Source organism: Equus przewalskii, chromosome 6 (assembly GCF_037783145.1).
Source record: "Equus przewalskii isolate Varuska chromosome 6, EquPr2, whole genome shotgun sequence".
NCBI lineage: Eukaryota > Metazoa > Chordata > Mammalia > Perissodactyla > Equidae > Equus > Equus przewalskii.
The window spans coordinates 97,598,129-97,624,943 of NC_091836.1; the positions used below are offsets into that span (position 1 = coordinate 97,598,129).

At 35.7% G+C, this 26,815-nt stretch overlaps 1 protein-coding gene across 9 annotated transcripts in view; it reads left to right on the top strand.

The window, feature by feature from the left end:
• The window catches only part of ELP4 (elongator acetyltransferase complex subunit 4), a 235,009-nt gene that overhangs the window by 85,328 nt on the left and 122,866 nt on the right, over positions 1-26,815 (top strand). For 7 of the 9 annotated variants that reach the window (XM_070626558.1, XM_070626560.1, XM_070626556.1 and 4 more), the window contains exons 6-7: positions 5,100-5,184; positions 9,901-10,089. In XM_070626558.1, coding sequence (XP_070482659.1) covers positions 5,100-5,184; positions 9,901-10,089 — 274 coding nt within the window. The remainder of the gene's footprint in view (positions 1-5,099; positions 5,185-9,900; positions 10,090-26,815) is intronic. The other 2 variants (XM_070626559.1, XM_070626565.1) reach the window with 1 other exon arrangement.

Sequence of the window (26,815 nt, forward strand, 5' to 3'; positions counted from 1 at the left end):
GGAATGCATGAGTTGAGATTGTACAGGGATAGCAGTTATTGATAATGGCAGGGTCTGAGGTATGACCGTAGGAGTGAGCACATAGGGAGGATGGAGACAAGATCATTGGAGGAGAGGAGGTCAAGAAACTGAAAGGCAAGGGTATTTGAAAGGTGAGTAATGACCCAAGGTTGGACAGATGACAGCAGTAATGATGGGTAGCAGACAGAATCCAATGACCTGTTTATATCAGTAATCAAAGGAAATCAGAGTAATGTTGAACTGAATTATTCTTCATGAAAGATCATACCCTCTCGTAGTGGTATTGCTGTCAGACAGTGGTTTGATCAGCCTACGCATGCAGTTCTTCTGTCCTCACGTTCTTAGTATTTCTCAGCTGTGGCCCAGAGCTGTGTGCTGGTCACTGCCCTCCTTGGTGCCCCTAATATATTCCTAGTCTCTCTGTGTTCTTCTCTTAGTTGAGTATCAGTGGTGAAGAGAATCAAACTCAACGTTGTTAGGTGAAAAGCATCAGAAAAGAAAAATCTGTAAATGACAGCCTTCAGGGTAATAGTAATGGAATTTTTAACTTGAAAATTACTTATGAATAGACTTCACGGTCTTTATAGTCATGTGCGAATTATGTGCTAATAAAACTAGCTCAGCAAACTATTTTACACAATTGGTTGACACATTTGATATTGTGTCTACTGCCTTATAAGTGTATCTCACTATTTGTCATAGATGAGTACCTGAAATACATGTATAAATAGAATTTTGGCAATACACGTCGTATTTTCTCATTGATCAGCGAATAGTGTCAAAGATGCTTCATCTTCACTTTAAATTAATCCTAATTGGGAGTGCCAACAGTTTCTCTTCCTAAGTATTTCTATCAAGTAGTTAAATAAATATTTAAATGCACCAGAAGTTCTTATTTTTAAAAACCCAGCAATGAATCATTTTAATAAGAAAAATCAGTCTTAAAAAAAAAAGAAAAAGAAAAACCATTCTTTAACCATGTAATTTTGGGTCAGAATGGACAGCAGAGGTTATCTATTACAATTTCTTCACTTCACAGATGAGAGCATTTTGAGACCTAGACAGAAAAATTAAAGAATTTGCCTCATATCACACATTTAGCTGCAGTTGTTGGTGCGGATAGAACCAGAACTCAGATCTTGAGCGTGCTTTTCTCTGCTATCCTGGTCTCTAGTTTATGTATTTGCAAATCTGTGCTTTTCCATATTGGATTTTCTTTGTATATCATGCACCAAGGTAATACAAGTGAGGCCTGTGGGTGAAAGTCTCACAGGTGCAACCAAAACGGGAATGTCTTCTGAGAGCTGTGTGCCCAGATCCCTCAACTGTGTTGACTGCAGCCGTGTTTAAACCTCGTCTGAGGCACATTTGTGTATTTGAACCCTGCAGACTTTCGTTGAGTCTGGATCCCACTCTGAGATTTTCTCTTAGTTTAGACAAAAAAGCAGTTTAGAAAACTTGGGTTTGAAGTGCCCCTCCTGTCATTTAATTGTTGTGCAGCCTTGAGCAAATCATTTAGCCTCTGGTGGTCTCGGTTTCTGAAGCATGAGTGGAGGTGATGCCTGCACTTACCTCACAAGGTTGCTGTGCTGATCCAATGTGGTGAAGATGCTCAGGGTTTTGAGTATTTACTAGGTACCAGACACTTTACTAGTTGGTAAAATTAAAATCAGGTAGTCTCGTTAGAAACAAACCCAAAAGCTTACCATCTATGAGTAAACTTCTCACTTATCAACTGGTTAATTTCATGTATACTTAATTTTATATTTGTCATTTATCTTTTCACAAATAAGATCTTGTCTCCTGTTACCCAGGCTTTTTTGTTATTGCCTTTATTCTTTGATCACTCTAAGACTTTTGTCAGTATTCCTTTGTCCGTTGTTTGAGAAACTGCACAGCAATTATTTATTATCGACTTGATTTCTTCCCTAGGTATACCAGATCTGAATCTATTTCTTACAGCAGAGTTTTTAAGTGTTTCTTAATGAGATTGATGACAAAATTACTTTTCACAGGAAAACTAATGCCATTTGTTGATATAAATTAAAGTTCTCTGATGTGAACGTCCCTTAGACCTCTTCCTGAAAATCAGGCAAGGGTGGATGTTGGTAGGTACGAAAGCCGTATTTTTTTCCTATCAACTTTTTTAAAAATGGTAAACTCGGTTATCAGAATATAGATTTACATTTATGTCATTGGGCCCCTTTTATCCATGTTTGTATATTAATATAAAAAAATTAATTCCTGTCAAACAACATGGTAATATAAGCAGACGCATGAATAATGCACGGGCAACAATTTTATTTTTTAATTAAAATTTTAAATGCTTGATATTTTAAAAGTAAAAATTAAATTTCTAGTGGTTGTTTTTATATTCTTTGTGCTGTTATAGTCTTAAAGACAAATTTTGGAATCTCAAGCTAGATCATTTTGCTATAAAAGTTATTGAAAATTAAGAATATCAGGTGACGTAGTGTCCATGATTTGAAATGTGCTGCATTTGGGACATGTTTTAAATATTTGGACAAGCCTGCCCTCTGTTAAATATCTGGTAACACTAGTAAGGAAGGCAGGGTCACATTTGTAACCAGGTTCCCTCCTTGCAGACTCCTATTTTCTGAGTTACTAGACTGCTGAACAGCAACAATAAAAAGGTAAAAGATGAAGCCTCAAAATTAAAGGGGCCTAATTTTAAAAATTTAGATGATGATAGAAGATATTTATCTTCAGCCAAAAACAATATTATAGATATCTCATGGAGATTAACAATACTTAGTATTCTAATATCGGTACCATATAAACTAGTTCAGTTTTAAATGCTCTGATCCCATGTATCCAAAAATAAATAGTCTCAATTAATACACCTAAATGTGTTGGTTTTTTCCCATTTTATTTCCTTCTCGAAGTAGAAATTAATTGATTTAGAGAAATTTATTTTACTACAAAGTTCTAAGCGTTGTTGGTGATGGGATTGTTTTATGTCAAGTTAAATAAGGAAGAGGTTAAGATGTATTGGCCTTATGTTTTCATTTTTGTTCTTATATCGAAAGAACCTCCCTCACCTTTGAAGAGAATCTTAGGTCTACTATAGTTACCTTAACAGACTGTGAGAATATGAAATAAATAACAGATCATTGTTGTTTGAATAAATCGTGGCAACTAAAAAACTAAGAAGTAATTTATATGTGTGGTGTTTAATGTCCCTTCAGATAAGAAATTTACTACCAAGTATATAAGGCAGATTTTATTGTCGAACAATTGGGGCAGAGGGAAAAAAGCTTAAGAAACTTTTTCATATATGAGATAATAATGGTCTCAAGTAGGTTCGTTATTGTGGATTAGGATGCGCCCATGTATTCTTCGTCCGCACCCTCCTTTAACCCATGGTGACATTCATTCAATGGTTGGCTGGAGTTCATTTCATAATCAGGGACCTTGGAGTCGATTTTACCCCGTGTGCAAAGCTAATTGACCTGCACAGGAATTGAATCTGCTGTGTTCAAACAGTAGCCCCGTATTGTGAAAGTTGAGCTAGCCAAGACAAATATGTGTTAAGATATTCCTTATGAAATACCATTATTTATAGATGTATTGCCTCACTCATGAGACTAGAAAAAAATGTGTTCCTATAATCTGTTGTATGTTCATTGAAAATGGAGAAAAAACTATACAAGAAATAACCATCCTGCCAAATCCTTCAGTTGGAGCCATATTTGTTTTGCGCGGAACAGCATTCTTTTGTCTTGGTTTCGTTTTTGTTAGATAGGTACTTTTGGCCTAAGTATGAGTATTCAATAGCATGTTTACAGAGATGTGCATATGTTTTTGCTGAACCACCTACTGTTGATTTGCACACTAAGCAGTCTGCTAGGTTTCCTAACTTTTTGTATTCTTTAATGTTACATGTATGCTTCCAGTTATAATTCATTCTTTCTTTAGGGCGTTTCTTCTGCCTATGTCATTGCTTTACTTAGCATCATAGTAAAGCAAATAACTGTTGTGTTTTTAAGGTCCTACAGCTTTTACAGCATTAGGCACTTCAATGTCTCTGAAATAGCTGTACTCGTGAACTTCAGTATCATGTCATTTAATGTTTAGCCATAGCACACAAGTTGTCCATTATGAGGAATCTTAAATTCAGTTAATGTTAAAGCAGATTTTCTTCACTGTTACTACATTTTCCTTGAGGTGTTTCATAGCATTTGTAAAATATTTTAAAATAGTAACATCAGTGCTAAAATTCGTGTGGGAAATAACTTAGTTTAGGTTATCTTCTTAAATTCATATGTTTTATTGTCTTTTCACAAATGAAGTGGAGCTTATACTGGTCTTCGTTTGTCTTAAAAGATCAAGCGTTTGAATTACTATTTTTTATTTTTTTTAAAGATTTTATTTTTTTCTTTTTTCTCTCCAAAGCCCCCCGGTGCATAGTTGTATATTCTTCGTTGTGGGTCCTTCTAGTTGTGGCATGTGGGGCGCTGCCTCAGCGTGGTTTAGATGAGCAGTGCCGTGTCCGCGCCCAGGATTCGAACCAACGAAACACTGGGCTGCCTGCAGCGCAGCGCGCGAGCTTAACCACTCGGCCACGGGGCCAGCCCATGAATTACTGTTATTTTAGCAGTTTGTTCTAAGCAAATTAAAACTCTGATGCAAGTTGAGCTCAGGTGATCAGGACATTGATTCAGGTGTACTTGGCAAAGCAGTTCATTAACTATGTGTTAATTATCTGTGATTGCTTCTGAAAAGCTATAGTGGCTTCATCTTTTAGGTTGCTTCATTAAATCATTAATTTTCTTGGCGCTAACTAAGCCTGACATAATTAAGTCATCTCAGTCTCCACAGATTTTTGTCTTCCCATGATGTCAAGAACACTGAGCTCGTTAATATAAGGCATTGTAATTTAGTCCCTGGATGTATTGACTTTATATTTTGGAATTATTTATAGTGTTTTGGCTCCTTTTTTATAATATTTAATTAATCTTATAAATGTATACCTTTGAATTATTTGCTTAGTGTTGTAGCTTAGATTTTATATTTCCTATGTAACAAGCCCATTTGTTTGAACCACTTCTCAACAGTTCTCTGACCCACGGCTACAGAAGCCTGCTTCACTTTATTCAGAACATCATATGTGAGGAAGGATTTGATGGATCCAATCCCCAGGTATTGAGTACCTTCAAAGCCTTTTATCATCATGTATGTAATGCTATTTTCAGACTCTCTAGGGGTAGACCGAGAAGGTCTTAAAATAATCAACAGTAAATGAGCTGTTTCCAAGCACAGAAGATCTGAATAAGCAGAGCACAGGCAGCCTTAGTTTGACTGTTAATTTCAGCTAAGTTCTCTCAGTCGATACACATAAGACATATACATACATTGTCAATATTAATTATTTTTAAATATGTATTTGTAGTACCCAGAATTAATAAATAGCCACATTTCAAAAATTACTCTTAATTCTGCAAGACTTGTGCTTTCCTCTCTAAATTTTTTATTCTTCTGACATTCAGACCTTAATTTTGAATTACCTTGTAAGAATTAGTTATTTTAAGATTTTATTTCTTATTGCATTATGCTTTGAGTTGTCTCATTGAATAAAAATGCATTTTTATTTACTATGTTAAAGTATTTTATAATTTTTTTTTTTTTGAGGAAGATTAGCCCTGAGCTAACATCTGCCGCCAATCCTCCTCTTTTTGCTGAGGAAGACTGGCCCTGAGCTAACATCCGTGCCCGTCTTCCTGGACTTTATATGTGGGATGCCTACCACAGCACGGCTTGCCAAGCGGTGCCATGTCTGCACCCGGGATCCGAACTGACAAACCCTGGGCCGCCAAAGCGGAACGTGCAAACTTAACTGCTGCACCACCGGGCCGGCCCTATTTTATAATTTAACTATTTCTCTATTGCTCTACTTTTAAAAACGTCCTTCAAATTCCCACTATTAAAGATATTCCAGTTAGTTTAACTTGAACAAAATAGGGGAAATTTTATTTATAAATATCATGCCTTTCAGAATTCTTCCTCAGTGATTTTAATCACCATAGCTGCTAAAAGATTTGCATTTCGTTTATGTTATTTTAGCAGAAGTATTTCCAGATCACCATTATTTTTATTGAAGAAGATAAAGAAGCCAAAATCTTATTTTTGGCTTTATCAATTACGTTTGCTCTTAATTCATAGAGTTTTAAATCTTATAGATTGTACTGCTATATTTAACACTTTTTGCAAGGCAGAATAAGTAATGTTTAAATTTATCATGATCATCAGTTTAATAGCAGGTTGAAAATGCTTATGTGTGTAGTGAAGCACAGATGTTCATTTATAGATGGCTTTTCAAGTATGTTACAGTTTCTGTGATGGCCTTTGGTAGTTAGTACAATTTTGTTTTGCTCCTTGTTGCTTCATTTGTGATCCTAGCTAAGATTAATGGGCACCATGTCTTCTCTTTGGTGGCAATGCCCTTCTGCAGAGGTAAATTGGTCCCTGACAGACACCTCTCTCCACTCGCAGTGGTAACTATGGAAACAGGCATGTCATAACAGTTCCTGTGGTCCCGTGTGCAGAGCTGCTGCTCTTGCAGGATGATGACACATCTTCTAAGAGAAGAAATCTTATAAAATGCAAAAAGGCGAAGGCCCTAGCAGAGAGATGCACGTATACTTGCATTTGCACGTCTGCATACACACATATATGTGTATATACAGACACACATCCTAAGAACCCTTCCTAAATAAGCTATTATTAGAATGGAATGAAAGGTTTGTTTTCTTAGTTGTTTATTTGAGTATGAAACAACACCATTTTCAGTAAACAGTATTTTATTTCATGAACATTAATAGACAGCAAACTGGAGCTAGTTTGGCTGTCTGAACCACAGGTTCTGTAACTATTGACTTTCATAAAGATTAAACAAGGTTGAGATAGACATTTCTATGGTGAATACCAAGAATGCTAAAAAAATCTTTTGATTAAAATATAACAGTAAGTTATTATAAAAATATATTTCCAGTTTTATTGGAACTAAAATATAGTTAATGAATTTCCATACTGTTAAATTATAGATTGAAACATTTGCTAAAGTACCTAGTCTATGTGTTTGTCTCAGAAACTTTAGATGAATTCCAGAAGCCACAAAAGTGCATCTGTCAGGCACTACTTCAAAAAGTATTGTTTCTGAGTCAAAATAATATTTTGACACTGAGATAAATCCTGCTTTTTAAATTGAAAATTTCATCCTCCTTTCTCTATCACTACGTTTTCAAATAAACTAAACTACTTGGAGGCAATATGTAGAAATAGATTCTAAGGAACAGAATATTATATACTGTAAAATAAACATTGATAGTAAGTAAAATATTATAGCTCATCTGTGAAGATATTTGGAGTGGAGACATTTACAAATTGCTGCCACAACTTCATTTGTTTTTAATTTCTGATTTTAAAACATCTAAGAAATAAACAATAAAAATGAAATTTGAGCATTGATTTTACTTAGAATACTAGGTTAAATATTTTAGATGTTCTCATAGGAATAAATTTATTTATTGTTCGACTATCAGCAAAAGTTTATTTTTTTAATTTCATTGTCCCTCGGAGTGTGCCCCGTTATTATACAGTGTGGCAAAGGAATTGTATGTCCTGAGTGACTCAGGAAATTTGTAATCCAGCCTTTGTTTCTGCAATTACCACCATATTTTTAAAATATAAATGTATTCCCTGTGTTGAAGTATTAAAGTTAATTATGTTCTGATTTGCTTTGTACCTACCTCACTTAAATATCTTATCACTCATTCGTTCTTTGTCTTAATATTTTTATTCTTTCTCTACACATATATCAATGTGTCTGTCGAAGTCACTAGACTTCTGTAGTTCTCCTGATTCTGCATTTTCGTTATAGTTTTAGCAGCTGCTCTTTGATACGTGGTAGGTAATGGTGACTGGGTTAAAACGCAGCCCACCTTCAGTTGCTGAAATATTGACAGACTAAATAAACAGTATGGTGCTGCTCTCCTTTTACCTTCAGATTTCATTCCGATATCTAGATTTTTTTGGAAATTTTCTCTCTCCCTTTTTCCAGATTGCTCTTTCTGTTGGGAATCTAACTTAAGCGACAGTTTACAAGATAACAAGTTTAGGGATGACAAAATGAACCTTATTTTTGCCGCTTTACTTAAATTCTGAGTGTCCCAAGTAATATGGATAAAGTAATAACCATGATATTTCACAGATATCTTGCACAAATTCATCAGAAACTTACTTATACTTCTAAGATATGCCTGGGTACATCTTACTACTTCATTTCATTCAAGTAATGCAGAAATAAAAAGAAAACAATTTTCACGGAGCATCGAGGGTCATAACACACGGTATCCCAGGTGGTTGTCTGTCTTAACCTCAGTGCAACCAGGAAGGAAACTTGGACCAGCTGCCTTGATTGTGTCATTGTGCTTCAGCTCCTTGGAGTCAGGAGTGTTTCTCACGTGTGCTTACATTAAGTTCCTTTCTGTAATCTCATTCTTATGGTGTTATCCAGGCCATTGTGTCATTTTATATATTTGAAGAATTGTATGGTCTCATAGAGCGGTGTTCTGTTCTAACCTTTTTATTTTAGAGATGAGAAAAATGAGGCGTACGTGATGTGTGTGTCTTGCCCAGAATCCTCTGTCTACTCAGTTGCACAGTCTAGCCTCTAAGCCTCTGTCTTACTCATCTTACTCACTACTCTCCCCTTAGGTTTTCATCGTCTGTGTTTCAGGTTTGATTCATTTTCCCTACTTGCTCTCGTCAGTGAGTTCTCCCTAACAAGGGGTACACAGATTCAGCTTCCATCTGTGATCAGGGAGAGAGATATATTGTGTTGGGCAGTGACTTGTTGGTTAATAAATTTTATTAGTGGTGTTTCATAGCAATAGCTAGTGGTGTATTTTAGGATCTTGTTTCATCAGAAATCACATCTAAAGTGGCACATGTTCCAAGTCTTTGCTTTTAGGGAGAAATCTTATTTTTCCCATTAAAATTGTAGTAATGATTTTCCAGTTATTTCCATGTGCCAGGTTCTGCCTTTGCCCAGAAATTTTGCTCAATTGCTAAGGAAAGCATTTAAAAAACATTTTTCACTTCGAATAACCCAAACAGTAGAATTTATTATGAACACTTCTTCTGGCAAACACTTCTTGACAGTCGTTCTGGGTTTTATTTAATGGTTTTTAAATGTTCTTTTCCAAATATCAGTCACTATTATTATGACCTTAATGTCTGTAGGCTCAAGTTCTAAATGTTCACCTAAGTTTTATGAAAAGTGTTGAACTTAAATAATTACTGTAAACATAGATTTAAGAAGAAAAAATAGAGGCTAGTGTAAAATGTAAAACCAAAAACATGCATTTTTAAACTTCTTTCAAACAAAATAGTAAGCAGTAGACATGATAGAATTATATGAGAAATATTGAGCAATTTATAGGTTATTGAAAAACTTATGAAATTTTGTAATACTAAGAATAGTTTGTAAGCATTGTAGTTTAGATTCTCCTTATTATTACCTGTGATTTGTTATATATTATTTTAACTGACTCAAATATAATTCTTACTCATAATATTAGTATGTAGAAAATTAAAAGTTTGAGACATGATACTCTTCAAATTTTCCAAAAGTAAAAAAAAAAAAAACAATCAGTTGTTATTTTTTATACATTTGTACTCTAAAAGATTTCCTTTACGTTGCCTTATTACTGATAGTACATAAAGCTTTTTACCATATCTATTGACATTATCTCCCTGATCTTTTATGAGTAAAAATAAGAACTGGCAGATAAAAGTAAAAGAGGTATCCTGATGGTGAACAAACTTAATGTTTACCTCCCTCCCACTTCCCTTTAGAAAAAAGAGAAAAACGTTCTAAGAATAGGAATCCAGAATCTTGGTTCACCTTTGTGGGGAGATGACATTTGCTGTACGGAAAATTGCAACAACAGTCAGAGTCTCACCAAGTTCCTCTACGTTCTCCGTGGTCTTCTGCGAACTTCTCTCTCAGCCTGTATCATTACAGTGCCAACCCATCTCATCCAGGTAAGAATTTCCAGAACGTCTTTCACCTGACTCGTGGTTCATGGTGAAGAGCAATATATAGATGTTTTATGAGTCTGATAAATTGTTTTCATATGCCATTTGGATAAAAGGGATTTCAGATGCGTCTCAGATACCAGAGCAGTAACATCTTTTAGATTAGTTGTTCAATTCTTGTATATTTGTGGTTTTAGTATATGCTGAGTGTCTAGTAAGTCCACCTTTACTGATTTTATTATTAATTTCCTTTGATTTCTTGTGGACTTGGTAGTGTCACCGTGGTGAGAGGTTGATTTTGCTGTAGTCTCTTTTCATTGATCATGAAGCTAATGTGAACATAGGTCCTAAAGAATCTTTTCACCCGTATTCATAGCAGCATCATTCACAGTAGCTAAATGTGGGAGCACCTGAACGTTCACTGACACGAGGAGGAGGTGTGGCATACACACACAATGGAATATTGTTCAGCCTTGAAAAGGAAGGAAATTCTGACATTGCTACAACATGGATGAACCTTGAGGACATTATGCTGAGTGAAATAAGTGAGTCTCCAAAAGACAAATACTGTGATTCTACTTCTGTGAGGTACTTAGAGTAGCCACATTCATAGAGACAGAAAGTAGAAGGGTGGTCGCAGGGGCCTGGGGAAGGGATGGGCAGTTAGTGTTTAATGAGGACAGAGGTTCAGTTTCACAAGATAGAAAAAGTTCTGGAGGTGGTTGGTGGTGATGGCAGCACAACATTATGAATGTATGAATACCACTGAACTTAAAATGCTTAAGATAATTGATTTTATGTCATGTGTGTTTTACCATGATAAAACAAATTGAAAAAAGAAAAGAGCCTTATCTGAATAGGCCTAGTCTCGTTCCTTCCCTGTTTCTGTATATAACCCTCCTAAAGCTGCACACTCGGGGAAGGAAGTCAGGCCTCCCCAGAGAGAGAAAGAGGGGTCTTTGCAAGATTTTCCTCATCAGCTCAAAAATTCCTCTTCTTAAGAGTGTTCAAGGGACAAGTTTGGGACTGTTTTCATCCTTATTACTGTTATTTTACAGGTAATAGAGAAACAGGAATTATATATATATTTCCACAGTATTATTATATATGTTATTTTAACATAATACTAGAAATAATATAGCTTGAAAAATCTGCTGCAGTGAATGGACTGTGAAGGTCAGAATAAACTAAATCACTGAAATAGTTTCTTCTAATGTGCGTACTAAACTTTGATCTGGAATCACTTAGAGCAGAGCTTTCAGTTTTGTTTTGCTTTACTTCTCCAAGAAATAACAATAATGAGAGCAGCTAACAAATACGAAACACTTACTTTAAGTCAGGACCTAGCAGTTCTTACAGAATTTTTGTGTATATACTGTTATTATCTCCATTTTGTACATAAGGAAGCTGCAGTACAGAGAAGAAACTAAATCAGGGTTAAATACTTCAGAAACCATGATTTGAACCCAGAAAATCAGGTTCCAGAACCATATTATAGGAAAACTCTACTGGAATATATAACAGGTGTTTGTTCTGGAGCTCATTCTCTCCATGCTAGTAAATCTCAAATCTTTAATCTTAGAGCTAGAAAGGACTTGAAGGGCTCATCTGAGCCCCATCCACAGTGTCGTGTGTGTCGCCAGTTTATTTTTGTTGCTGACTAGTTTTCTGGTGTAAGAATGTACCACAATTTCTTTGTCCTCTCACCTACTGATGGGCACTTGAGTTGTTTCCAGATTGAGGCTGTTGTGAATGAGGCCGCTGTGAGCACGTGTGAAGAAGTCCTTGTGCGGATATGTATTTTCTTCTCCGTAGGAGTCACATCCCCCCAAACCTTTTTATTTGCGATTTTTTTATTTTAGCCATTGTGGTCCACGGGAAATGGTGTGACACTGTGGTAACTTGCGTTTTCTTGATAACTAGTAATGTGGACCATCTTCTCATGAGCTGGTTGGCTATTTGTCTTCTTTTGTCTAAGTCTTATCCATTTTTTTATTGTTATTTATGTCCTCATTATCAAGTTGTAAAATTCCTTGTATATTTTAGGTACAAACCTGCAATAATTTTATTCTGGTCTGTGACTTGCCTTTTCTATTTTCTTAACGGTATCTTTTGAAGAACTGAAGTTTTTAATCTTGATGAAGTTTATCAATTTTTTTTTAATGGTTAGTGGTTTCTCTCCCCTGCCCCTCCCATCTTAGCAATCTTTGCCTCTCTAAGGTCTTTCTTCCTGTGTTTTCTTCTAAAAGTTTTATAGTTTTATCTTTCCTAGTGGATCAGTGTATTCAAAGTTGAGTTTTTTACACTACTTTAGTTCATGTTCTCAAATAGCTTTTGGCTTATTAACATTCTGATTACATTAACACACTTGACATTCACTAGTTCTCTTTTTGTTGGTAGTACTGTTTACTAAAGTACTTATTGTCCAGCTCAAACGTGTGATCCACATGATCTTGTGTATCTAGTACGCTGTAGTCTCCCAAAGGCAGGGTTATGTATTTATAATTTTCCTTTTAGCTGACCTAGGGTTATGATAAGAATATATCATTAAATGCAATAAAGTATAAAAATTCCTAACAGAGTACCTAGGCTTTTTCTAGATGTAAAATAAATGTTAATTAAAGGAATATTGATTCTTACTTGGAAACTTATTTCTAATATGTGATTGTTAAACTAGTGGAATCTTTATTATAAATTTATGTGGTTTTGATGTCTTTGTTCTAACGTACCCAAACTCTGTTCTATAAATGGCAACTTTATTAAAATGTCATTTGATCACTTTAATTGTGTACAGTATATATACAGCAGATTTCAAGTCCTTTGACTAAAAAGTTTGACATGAATAAGAAGTGAATTTTGACTCTTTGGCCAGTAGAATTTATTTACAATAGTCATAAGAGGATACCTCCATTTTCCTTTAAGGGCTTTTTACAGATTGTGCTTGAATCTGACTTCTTATTTGAATTTACAGTCATACAAATATCCTAGGGGAAACTCCTTTCTCGAATCATCTCGTACATTGTACACATGCTTGTATTGTTTGTACTGTTAGTGGTGTTGTCATTATGAAGTTAATACTTTAGTAATAGTTGGGTTGGATTTAATGAGCTCCTCGGTTATGATGATGGATAACCCTGGAGCAGACTTATCAGACGCTGGTGGAGGTCCTGCAGCTCACGCTCCACTGCAGCTGTGCCATCACCACGGGGATTTATCCGGCGAGTCCTGCATGCCGAGCACTCCACCAGCACCCTCACCTGTGTTTTCACAAAGTCGCACATGGAGTAAGTGGCAGGGCCAGTGCTTTCTAACTCATGTCTCTCCCTGGCTCCTACTCCACCATCTTCACTGTTAGATTACGTATCTTCCCTCATGATCACAAAACTGAAGTTTTGTGTGATGCTAACTGCAAAGGAGATGAAACTGAAGTTGAGTGATTCTCCAAAGTCACACACCCATTGCACGTTTAAAGCTAGTATCAAATTCAGATCTGTGTAACTCTAAAACTTAGACTCTTTCCTCTCTGTAACACTACATCCTTATGTGTCTTGAATTATTAACTACCTTTGATGGCATAACTTTCCATTAAGAAAAAAGTTCTAGGCTAACATTGCTATCATTCAGTATTTTTCAAGAGATGGCTATCATTGTAAAATCTTTGACAAATTAGTACATGAAAGATTAAGTAAAAAGTTCCATTCCAGGGGGCTGGCCCCATGGCCAAGTGGTTAAGTTCACAGGCTCCACTTCGGTGGCCTGGGATTTGCCAGTTTAGATCCTGGGCGCAGACCTACAGTGCACTCATCAAGCCATGCTGTGGTGACATCCCATGTAGAAGAACTAGAATGACCTACAACTAGAGTATACAACTATGTGCTGGGGCTTCGGGGAGAAAAAAGAAAAAAAGAAAGGGAAGCTTGGCAACAGATGTTAGCTCAAGGCCAATCTTCCTCACCAAAAAAAAAAAGCGTATTTTTTTTTAAAGTTCCATTCCAGACAAGGGGAGAAAAAAGATGGAAGCCTGTTTCCTTATGTGCAATTGCAAAGCAAAGCAAAACAATGATTAAATAAATATATATATAATTTTTTATTTATTCCAAAGGTACCTATGCAAAAAAAAGGGAAAAGAAAGAAACATTTTTTTAAAGTCATTTTGGTGGTGATCATCTTTATTATTTAGAGAAGAGATTCCAACCCCATTGTGTACGTTTGCACAGTGATTCCTCTAGCCGCCATGTAAGGGAACAGCAGTACTACTATCAGAGAACTTCACGTCATCCTGTCTGTACCGCTGACAAAGTAATGATTGAGGTGATAAGGTGTCTGAATATTAAGCCATGTTTGAATGTTGATATTTTCCTGATTCCTTGGAGATGGATCTAGGAGCACACAGGGTCAGACTTTGGTGATGAGTGCCCCATAGTCACTCCCTCAGACAGTTTTTTCGCTGTCCTACAGTAGTCTTCTGGCCCCAATACCAAGTGAGCTATAAAAAACAAATAAATTTTCCCATGCTCTTTGAATATGACACCTAACCATGAATTTGGTTTTATATCAAAATATTTTAGAGAAAATGTAATACTTAACAGTTTGCTTAAATCAGTCATGGTATAAATAGGAGATAAAACTCTTAATAGCTCTTAAAGAGTGGCAAAGACAATCACAATATTTAGGCTCAGGGAGGAGAATAGAAAGTGGAAGCAGTGATCAAAGATATGAATACACATAACCTGGGGATTGTGAATTTATTTAATAAGAACTTATGTAGTGACTTCTCTGGACCAGTTGCAGTCCTGAGCTCTTTTTAAATACTAGCTCATTTAATCTTCATAATAACCCCATCTGGCTGGTGTTGTCGTTATCTCCCCTTTACAGATTACGAAACAAGGGACAGAAATTTAGTGACTTTCCCAAGATCACACAGCTAGTGACCTGGCAGGATGTAGACTCAAGCAGCCCCCTCCGGTTATCACCACGCTGTGCTGCTCGTTCAGTAGAAGTGCCACCGTGGTCAAAATGAAGAAACAGCGCACAAAGTAGCATTCAGTGATGGAACCTGGGCTGTCGGAGGCACATAGACCCAATTAGTTATATGGTCTTAGTCAAGTCCTAACTTTGTCAGCCTTAGCTTCTTCATCTGTAGAAATTCAGAGGATTATCAATAACCTATGCTGACACAGTGCTGGCACGTTGTAGGCACTCTTATTAGTGTTAGTAATTGTCATCTTCACTGTTAGTACTTAAACAGGCCTCCAAAACTGAGAATTGGAACAGAGATCAGGCCAGAAACAGTAAAATGTACAAGTCTATCAAAGCAATAGAAATCTTCAGCTTTCTGCCTCTTTTTCGTGAAAGACACTGAAAGGATCTCCTCACAGCTTTGGCCTAAGACAGACCAGGAGGCATGAAGTCAGATGGCCTTTGGGTTTCAGTAACACCGCCATGTTGTAACGCAACTCTTCGTAGCATTCCGCAGTGCCTTCCTCTGCTGTCTCCCAGTGCCGTCCCTGCTGGCGCCAAGTCAAGGTGTGAACAATGATTGGATCACTCAGGGTCATTCAGCTTGCTCAGTCAACAGATGCTTATTGCAGGCACGGTTCTAGGCACCCAGGGGCAGATGGTAGTGAACAACAGGCAAGGTCCCTGTCCTCCAGAGCTTTTCCAGCAGTGTAGACGACAGTACAGTGCGGACGGAGCAGAGAATTAGTGTGTGCAGGTATTTGGATGCTGAGCTTGTAATTTGACTGTAAAGTGGATTCTGGTGGGAAATAGAAATGTAGTTTCATATCCTTGGAAATTTTGTCATATAATTAAACATGTTAGATAATAGAATTGTGATTCCTTTTTGTGAATACGTTATATAAAGGAATAGTAGATTAAAAGTATATAAAGTGTCTATCTCTTAGGTTGGTAAAGCAGCTGATCGGTGTTCTTACTTTAGTTGTTAGCATTCTGTCAGACTTGTACAGTAATGATTAGTTACCCTTTCTTGTACTTTTGGCATACTTCCCATGTTTAATTTCATTGTAGGGAAGGAACACATAGTTAAGGAAATTGCACAGAGGAGGAAAAGTTGAAATAGAAAAAACAGTGACAGATTCAAAACTGATTTTAACTTACTGTTATAATAAGACTTTTGCAAGTAGAGTAAAAAACAATTATTTTTAAATTTGCATTTGAAATATTTTGTGTTCAGCCTTAGAACTTTGAACTCGAAGTTCTTTATTTCCTTTGGGTTAAAGATTGTTTCCATAACAACACAGGAAAAAATAATAATCATACATTGAAACAAATGTATAAAAATAAATTCTAAATATCTGTTAAGAACACTCTAAAATTATTCATCAAATATATTATCAATGTCTTAAAAAATTATATAGAGTGCTAAACAGTTTTCCTTATGAAGTAGTAGTCTTACTTATATTGTCTCTTGCTAGGGTCTAGTTTTAGTATCTGCCCAAAGACATTGTATTAAAAACATATGTGAAAATGGCCAAGTTAATACAGACTTTGTTCCCTGCTGAACCATGGGGTAGAGTGTCATTAGAAGGAGTGGAGCTCCGGGCGGCGCCCCTATATCCCGGCGTTACTCAGCTCCTGGATCCCTGCTGTGTCGTTGTCCCCTCGCCAAGAAGCCTGCTAGAGAGCCCCCAGAGTGTGTGCACAGCCTCTATGTTAATAGTTAATTGGTGAGGATGGCAGGATGAGAGGACAGCCGGACATGTGGTCTCTCAGACTCGGGCAGTAGACAGACTTTAGTTGTAATCACAGCAGCTGCGCACATTCTCACAACTCAACTGTGCACAACTCTCTCGTCGAGAATTTGAAAAGAGAGAGGAAAGCTTACATCTAAGAAAAATAACTAAAACCCTACCTTGAAACTCTTCCTACATATTAAGTATGAGAATATTATTTCAACTTTTAAAAACTTAAGTATAAATTTCCATATTAAAAGTTATTATATTTCAGCTACATTGAACGTTCTGCTTCTTTCTTTCCCCTTTACTGTTAGAAATGTTTTTGCAGCCTTTGAAACTTTTTAATGAGATTTTTTGCAAAGTGATAACTTTGAGGCTGTTACAGCAGGAGGCTGTTTGATTTCCATGTCTAGCAAGATGTGAAACTGTAATGGTTTTTGGTCTTATAAATCAGAACTGGCTTACTATTAATGAAATTTGTCGTCCACCTCCAAATTACACAAACATTTTGTGCCTTTTAAATTAATTTTATTTTCAATTCCCAGTGACAGTTGTGTGCTTAAGAAAACTGGTGACTGATAGCATTTATTCTTTTTGAAAATGAAAACTTAATTTCATGCCTTGTTGTCATTCTCTTAGTAAGGTGAAAGGAAGAGGAACTTCCTCTGGCTCACGCGTTTTATTTACATCAGCTGTGACAGGTTGTTCTTGATTTGAATTTTTTATTGATTTAAAAGTACTTTTACCTGAAACTGTTGGTCAGGAAATAAATATTGAAGCACTTAGAATTGTAATTAAAATAGGGAAGGGTATTTTTCTATGCCTTTCTTACAGCTTTCCTTTCAAAAATAAAATTTAGTTTTTTTTCCCTAATCTATTTAAGCTATCGTAATCTACCATTTTAAGGAATTTTAAAACATAAACAACCTAATAAATTTCTCCTTAACTATAATAATGCAGGAATGAAAACTTCTTTGACAATGTTGATAAAATGTAAAATTGAAATAATATTTTCTCATTCTGGAATAATTCCAAGTATTGCTAGCATTTAATATATTTGCTTACAGAACATTAGTTGGTAAACTATTTAAACTTTCTTTTATTCAGAACAGATTTGAGTTTTGAAACTGGCCTGTAACATATTTTTATTGGTCATCATTGGCTCTTGGTCAGTTAAAAGCCTTATTTAGTTTTTATCAAATAACCACTATTTTCCAACAATTTGACGTATGGAATTTTTTCCCCAGCTATCTCATTGAAGAAAACTATTACCAGCAGTAGTTAGCTTGTACCAAGAAAAAAATTCACTTTCTGAAGAAGAGCAGGAAGAAAGCACCTTATTGTAATATGTCTCTTGAAGATTGAATGAGATTTTATTTAGTGTTATTTTAATTGATAGATTTTCAAATTAATATTTATAATATTAAGGTATTGAAACTTCAGACCCCCTGCAGTGAATGATACAGTATGTGTCAATGTAGAAAAATTCAAAACAAACTTTTCCACATCCATAAACTTTTCTGTTCGTGCTGAGTATTTTAGCAGCTAAACTCTGAGTCAAGCCAGGAACTGCTTTAGAACCAGCCACTAATATGGGATTGTTAAGTGTGGACTCCAGTGGCCCTGTGAATTTCTCAGTGTGAAATCTTTTATTTTTAAAACAAGAACTAAGAATAATTGCATGGTGAAGGAACCAGAGACTTGTGTGCATTTGCAACTATAAAATTTTGGAAAATATTTTTTACATATTTGTTGATATAAGCATCATTATAGGAAAGCACACCACCACCTTCCGTCATATAACTTAATCTATTTAGATGTTATTTTAAATGCACTTTATTAAGGAGAATATTTAAGGATGAAAAGTACAGATTTAATCTCTTCATCATAACTATCAACCGCTAAAGGATAACATGAGATATTGAGTATCAGTTTTTCATGAATTCCTTAATCAAGATGTTCTCAATTGAGAATCTGCCTTGAATTTTTCTAGATCTTCTCAACTACTCTGAAATAGATTGTAAGAAATTAACCTTTTTAAAAGTTTACAAAGAAGGAATTTTTAAAAATGAACTGAATCATATTAAACTCATTTTTAATTTTATACCATATTTGTCAAATTCCAGTCTTTGGAAACTTAATAGCTTCATGTAAGTCTGGTGAATTATAATCAGAATCTTGCTTTTCTTTACGATAAGAAATAATAACACTCTGTTTCGATTCTGCTACTATAGGCTTGGAATTTATAAATTCTTACAGCTCCAGTTTTTTTCTTCTGTTTCAAATTGTACTTGCTGGTATCTGGTTAATTTTTTAAGTCAAATCTTAGCTCGCATGCATGTTACGTATCTACCTAATTTACTTTCTTGGTCAAGGATGTTTGAAAGTTTTACTCAAATAAACCCCAAATTATCTAGAAGTTTCCATCTGTTTGGAGCATTAGTAGTGGTGTATTTACCATTTTACCTTAGTGTAAATATGCATGTTAAATAGAGCAGAATATTTAGAATTGTCAGTAAGATTTCTGTACATGTTTAGAAGAAAAAATTACCATTTAGAAGCCTTTTATTGTATTTACTCTAACTAAAGCATATTATAAGGCATGAAGTGAAAAGTAATTTTGTATTTAAATGCCTTTTGCTTTCTCCGAAGTAGCTTGATGGTGCTTTGGTTCACCCTGTAGCTCTTTGTGGTGGTGGTGGTTACAGCACTGCTTGGAGCCGCCGTCTTCAAATGGACCGCTGAGGGAAACGGTGCCGCGTCTGCTCCCGGGAAGGAGGTTGAGTCAGCTGTTTGGGCATATGGAATCTTTGGCTGCTGGACCGAGTAGACGTTGTAGTGCCCGCTGTCCAGGCGTGGACACAATTGCTCTGGGAGCAGAAGCGGGGCGGCCCCTCTGTGCTCTCCCCTTGAACACGGCGCAAGAAAGGGGAAGGATCTCAAACGTTATGTTTGTTGTAGACTCTGCTACATCACTTTTTGCATACAGAAAACAAGTACAGCTTTATTAAGTTTTGCATTTATTTTCCAAATAACATTACTGAGCTTTTTATCTTTGCTGTTACACACTATCTGAAAAATACCTGTGAGAAAATGCAAGTTTTGAATTATTCCTATTTATATACTTGGACACATACCTTCCCTTAAAGGAAGATTGCTGTCTTCAAAAAAGGATGATACTTACTTCTTAATGTTGAGACAAAACGTGCTTGTAACTAATTATAATTTAAAGCTGTTTAAATACCAGGTCGTATATTATATCCTAACATTATGTTTTACCTCTTTGCTATTAATTACATTATTATTACTATATAAAGAGTTCCTGCTTCTTTGATAATGCTTTTGCACCCTGTGTAGTTAATCTTTAATGTTGGGGAGGACGGGGAGAGATTAAATTAGCCCTGTAACCTCTTTCTCTTCCAGCCTGATGATGGAAAATAAAAGCTCTTAGCCACAAAATGTAACACTTAGAATTAATATTTAATTAGACTAGCAAGTTGTACGCGGCGGCTGAACGCTTGCGCAGAGTTGTTAGTGCCACAGCTGACCTACAGGGTTAATAGTAACTCACTTCTGGAAGCAAGTGCCAGCTCAGCACAGTGGAGCCACTGTCAGAAAGTCCTGAGAGACTGAAATCAGCAAACCAAATGGCAGGCAGGGATTCCCGGGACGGAGCCTTCTGGAAAGCTGGGAGCTGGAATCGCTTGTACGCCAGGATTCAGATGAGAACAGTGGGTGAAGGAGCTTATCCCTCCTGTTCTGGGAGCTGCTGGTTGTAGGCCAAAATCTTAGAACAGATTTTTACTAAATGTTTTTGCTGCAGCTATTAACTTACACTGAAAATCAAATATTGAATAATTTTCTTCTGTAAAATTTAACAAATTTTTTGTGTAAACATTAGTTGTTAATTTCTTACGTATTAGTACATAATATCTATAAACTCAGATCCTTAGATTATCAGATAGGTTTGGCGCTGTGCATCTATGCTGTTTTGCTGTGACATGCTGTTTTCTTGTTTCCTGTATAGTTGATTTATATGGTTCATTTCTATATTATTTCATTACGGGACATTATGCAGAGCCTGAGAAACAGATTATGAAGTCTGTAGCCCAAGAAATTTTTTCTTCAAGAAGATATATATATCAACAAACATAAGTCAAAGCCATTCTTAATTTTTAAAGGGCTTATATTATAAAAGCAACTATACATTGCCTTATGTTTATGATACAATTAAATTACAAGGTAAATAATTGGACCTCCTGGTGAAACATTGGATCCTTATATCTTGAGAAATTAATCTGGTGAAAAATAGGATACCATGAGTTTGAAAATGTGCAAACACAGAACAGCCAACTGGAGAAGAAACACCTTACATAATTTATTGGTTATATCTTAAATAATTAAAGAAAAGCTAGTCATTAGTTAAAAATCCAAGCAGGTGAGAGCCTTGCCAGCAGAGGGAGTAGTCCTGTCTTCCATCAGGTTCCCATCATTTTCCCACCTGCCTCAGCTTTTTTCCCAGCCAGTCCCCCATCTGGACCTGGCTCTGTCAGCCTGTTCCTGATGACAGGCTATAATTTTATACTCAATATGGGATTATTCTAAGCTGATTTTAAACTTTAGTAGTATCTTTAACCTGCCACTGCATCACAAACATCAGCTGGATGCTCTGTTTGATATTTGGGTATTAGCAGTTGTTTTCCCGGGCAGGGTGTGAGCTTTTGGACATCTGTGAATTGCATTTTAAGGGTTTCAAGTATAAAGCAGTAAGCAACAAATTTCTGATTTAGGAAGTTACCTACAAAGCATTTTTAAACAAAAAATACAAATTTCTCTATAAATAATTTCTATAATATGAAACTAGATGATATATAGTTTGTGAAAAGTGCCTAAAATTAATTTTGAGTATTATACCATTATTCTCTTCAGCCTATTCATTACAGTATTTTGTTCACCCCATTTATAAGAGTTTTCAGACCATATAAGATTATTTTTTAAAATATTTTATACAACATTTTAAAAAATATTTTCTAGAATAACCTACTGAAAAAGAAAACTGGTGTAAATAAATGTTCTGCAAAGCATGTAGTATTTGAGGCCAGTATAAATGTAAATAATATTTCTGAAAGTAACATCGTGTTCTTAAAAAAAACCTTCGATTTTAAAGAACCGACGTTTTCATACCAAAATTTAGAATGCCAGGTATTTTGTCAGATAGAAAACACAAAAAGACGTGGCTCCATTGCTTAATCCTAGTAAAATTTGGCAGCTTACTCAGCAATTTATTTTGCCCTTAAGGTAAAGTATATTTGACATTAGCTCCTTTGTGGATATGTTTTAAGCATTAGAAAAAGGAACCAAAATACTTTTGTTTTATGATTTCTTTACATTAATATCAGTATATGATGCTACCAAGAGAGTGTGAGTTAGAATTTTTTAATTTATTAAAGTTCCTCTATATTTTAAAATTAACTGTGTGTGACTTTGAATAAAGTTCAGTGTTAAATCTGGGAAGATTTAAGCTAATACCTTCATTAAAATATTAATACCATTTCAGATATTTATTAATATATTTTATTTTATAAAATAATATTCCTTCTTAAACTCAAAACAGTTATGAACAGAATTATTTTCCCCACTATCAAATATTTTTGATAAAATAAAAATGTAATCCAAAGAAATAGCTGACAACTCTGGAGAAGGTGGGGATGGTTTGTAAAAAACTACAAACAGTATTAATAATGTTATTATTTCATAGTCTCAATTTCTATAGAATGAAGAACTTAAGCATGGGAAAACAAATACCTCATTAAATATCCCTAGATGTATCCATTTATCCAAGTTTATGTTTTTGATTACATGACAAAGAAACGTCCTAGGTTCTAGTATGTTTGTTTTTCTATACATATCGTTTTCCAGAAAATGTTGTTATAATGAGCTGTTGAGTGGCACACTTGCTTTTCTTGTGAGGGTTCCCTCCCCCAGCACACATCACGTCATGTAGTAGAGTCAGACGTCGAGTAACTTCAGTATGTCTTTGGCTTTTCGACATTGCTCTCAGTGCTCTTATGCTCTTGTGGCCCTGTGCCACACTCCAGCGGGAGCCCTGCCCTTCATAGTGTGTCTCTGCTGTCTTTCCTATCTGAGGACCCCAAAGACTGATTCTTCTTTGAGGCATTACGTAAATGCTTCATATCAGTTGGTTTATTCCTTTCAAGCTTCCTGATAATTAAGTGATTGGTTAATTACTTTTGAATTCTTTTGTCAAAAATCTTTCCTGAAAGTATATTTTGTATTGGTGGAAGCTATATCTGTTGTTGAGATAATGAGGCCCAAAAGGTAAGGAAATATTCAGAGCTTGAGGTGTCCTCACTGTTACTTGGTTACTCTAAATAGGTATCTCAAGCATTGTTATTAGAAAATGCAAGGAGCTTTATATGGCAGTAGTTGAATTTTTATCTCATAACAACGTTCCTAGTTTTTGCTTTATTTTTGAATTGGAAGGGAGCCTTAAATTAATCTTCCTTTATTTACAATCCATCTAATGGATTTGGCATATCCTAAGAAAAAGAGACTATCATTCCATAAAAGCGAACAGGAAACGTTCTCTGAGACCAAACAAGGAGCAATCCAAACAAAACTCTGGGGTCTTTGTGAGATTAAAATTGGAGTAAGAAGGTAGTAGACTGGACAATCTGATTTGCTTTTTTTATTTGCAGCAACATTTGACAGGATTTAAATTTAAGTAATTAATTGAGAAATTGCACTGCGATAGAAAGTTTTAAGAACCCTTTATGTGACTTAATCCAATGCTGTTTGAGACTGCCAGCACACTCCTAAGACTCCTGGACACCGGCTCTCCTCTCTCCTGGCTTCCCTCCTAGCCATGTCTTGGCTGCCATCCAGAGCTGACAACTTTGCCCCAGGAGTGAAGGGAGATTTGTCTGGTATAAGAAGGATTTTTGAGCCATCCTTGAGTTTCACATCCAGATGGGCGAGAAGGAGGGTGGCATATCATTGTACATACTTGGGTGATGTGATTATGCCATGCTGAAGTATAACCATTAATTTACTCCTACTGGTGAATCTTGAATGTCCTTCCTCAGATGTTTCTTAGTGGAAACTGTAATGTAGCAACTTCAAAATGAACACAAAAACTATCCAGAATTTATGTCTAGGTAATTGATGCACAGATGCCTTTACTTCTCCATTTCCAACTACGTAGACTGTAGATCAAGAAGTTTTCACGTCTTGGCTAATAACATAAAAACACTTAGAATGTGTTAAGATGAGAATGTGGAAGCCCCGCTTCAAGGCCTCTGCTCAGATCATTATGCTAAAGCTTTCTGAGCTCTGAGGTTTATTTTATGACAGTTTGTTGGCCACAGTGTATTCCTCCTGAAGTGAATTATGATTATTATGCTTTTAAGGATTTTCTTTAAGCCGTTAATTTTAGATTCTTTAAGAAAATTCACCTACCTTTATCTAAAAGACCATTTAGTATTAATATTATGATTTGAAAGATCTTTTGGCACAAGTGGTTTTAAGACATGATTGCATCAATACACCATAGTCCCTGTGAATCTTAGAGGTACAGAGGTAATCTCTAACACTATTTTAGATTTTTAAAAAACACGTGCATTTACATTCTCAAATGTCCTTTATGCTCCTGTAAATAACTGGAAGACTGAATGAGTTTATAATTAAGACAAAGGTTATGTCAGTCGGGAACTTAGATGTTATTTTTATATAATTTCCAGTGCTTTTTATTCCGTAGACATTTTTCAGATATCTATACGACTTCCACAATCTGGCTTCCCACATTACATAAACTATTTTCCAAAACTGCTGTGCGGAAAGCAGTAAGGTCATTGTTGAATATAACTTATTTTACGGTAATGATTAAAAGTTTACTCTTGTTCTAATACTTCACAAAAGCTTTTAAAGTAGACTGTAGTTTGTAGTTAATAACTGTAATGTAAACCTGTGGAACGTAGAAATGTAACAAATGAAATATATAAATGAATTTGTGAGATTTTTAAATCTAAGCCATACACATCTTTTATATTTGGAATTTATTAGTTTTCCTCTATAAAGTGGATAATTAATATTTTTTAATCTCCCATAAATTGCCTTAAAAAGACCTATGAAGTTGACAAACATTACAGATGGTAAGAGGTTTATTAGTAAATTTTAACGTTAAATTAAGGAAAAAAACCTTCTTTGAAGTAAACAGATGTCAGGTTGGCCATTTAAAGGCACAGGACCCTGCTTGTATACAGCTAGAATGGAGATTAATCCCATCCTACAGCTCACAGCTTCTGTTATTCAGAGAATTGAGAAAGCCCTAGTTTATATCACTGAAATTCTGTATAGTTGAGTTCTCACAAAAATTGACTTTTATCATTTTAGATTCAGCTATTTAGATACAAAGCCTTAGTCTTCTATTTATAGACAAAGGAAATCTGACCTTTTGATTAAGAAACACTGCCAGTGGCCTTTACAAGTGCTTGTTCATCTGAGGGTCCATGACGGGAGAGCTCTTCCCAGTTGAGTTTATCCTAAAATGAAATGAGAAGAGCCTGCTGGTGGTTCTTACCGAAGATTCTTCTGAGCGGGAGAACCACATGGCTTTTCCTCGTCTCCCACTTGTTCTCACCCTCCACACCACCCCAGCCACAGCCCGCCCCCACCCCAACATTGTTCAAAACTCACACAATGAATCATTTTCAAGTCGACTCATTGTGAACTGTCTCCCAGCTGTTGGAATGTCTGGCAGACATTTTTGTTTGGGTGAAGAATAACTGGCTGAAACCCAACCTGGATGAGTTTGATATAATGGTCTTTGGCTAAAGAAATATTGAGAGGAACATGCTTATGGCCTCTGAAGCCCCTGTTATTCCTGGAGGAGGACTGTCCCCTGTGGCATAGAACTGAAAGTAAGGAATCAATCTGGATTATTTTCTCACCATCGAATGAAAAATGGCCTTAGAAAAAATGGGCATTTCCAAATTATGTTTGTCTTTCTATACTTGGTACCCAGGTGATTGAAAGAATTAAAGACAATTAAGGATAATTATTTTTACTGGTTCCTTTTAAGAGCACTGATTCAAAGGCTTAAACATTCCTTATGTAACACATTTCTACTTATGGAGGAGTTTCAAATGCTGTCCTAGGTGTGAGGTAACCTGTCACTTCATGTAATATTTAGTGACAGAGGCTACTGTGTATTTCAGGCCGAGTCAGATAACATCCACTGGCCCTCATATTCTTCATTACAAGAGGACTTACAATCTTTACAAGAGGACTTAAGAAACAGAGGAATACCAGTAAGCTCCGTAGTCAATCATGTTTTCAAAAAGTGAACATATTTGTTATATTTGGACTTTAACAGGGGACGTAACATCAGACTGATAAATTTTCTTAAATGTTTTACATTTCCCATCCCTTTTTTGAAGATGACTTTTAAACTGTTAGACATAACCAGTGTATAAAAGGAGTTTCAAAATTATAAAATTTTGCAAACCACAATATTTTCAACTTATCTAGATCTTCAGAGCAAAACTTTTTCTAAGATGTGTACCATGTAAAACAGTTTACTGTCCTACCATCCTGTCAGGGGCTAAAAGAAATACTGAATTTCTATTAAATAAAATAATTTAAGAAAACCTGCAGGGTATTTAATGATCGTATTTTCAATGATTGTATTTTTATGGTGTGAAATTCTGGGTATTTTAGAACTTTAGCTCCTTAAAATGTGACCTTTTTTGCAATGTATTGTTTAGCAGTATTTTCCTTGTGTTGGGTTGTATTGGGAAGGAAAGGTAGGCCACTAGTCTAATACTAGTCATCTACCAGCCTCACTTTGCCTTTATTGTGATCCCAGAGCCAAACAGCAGCATCTGGAAAGAGAGAACAGAGACTCCAGAGCTAGCCATGCTGCATCTCTTAGCTGGACCCTTCCATTTTTCTGACAGGGTACAGAGGACCTCAGCTGTTGGAGCATTGGGACCTGGTCCCCGTTGACAGATGCT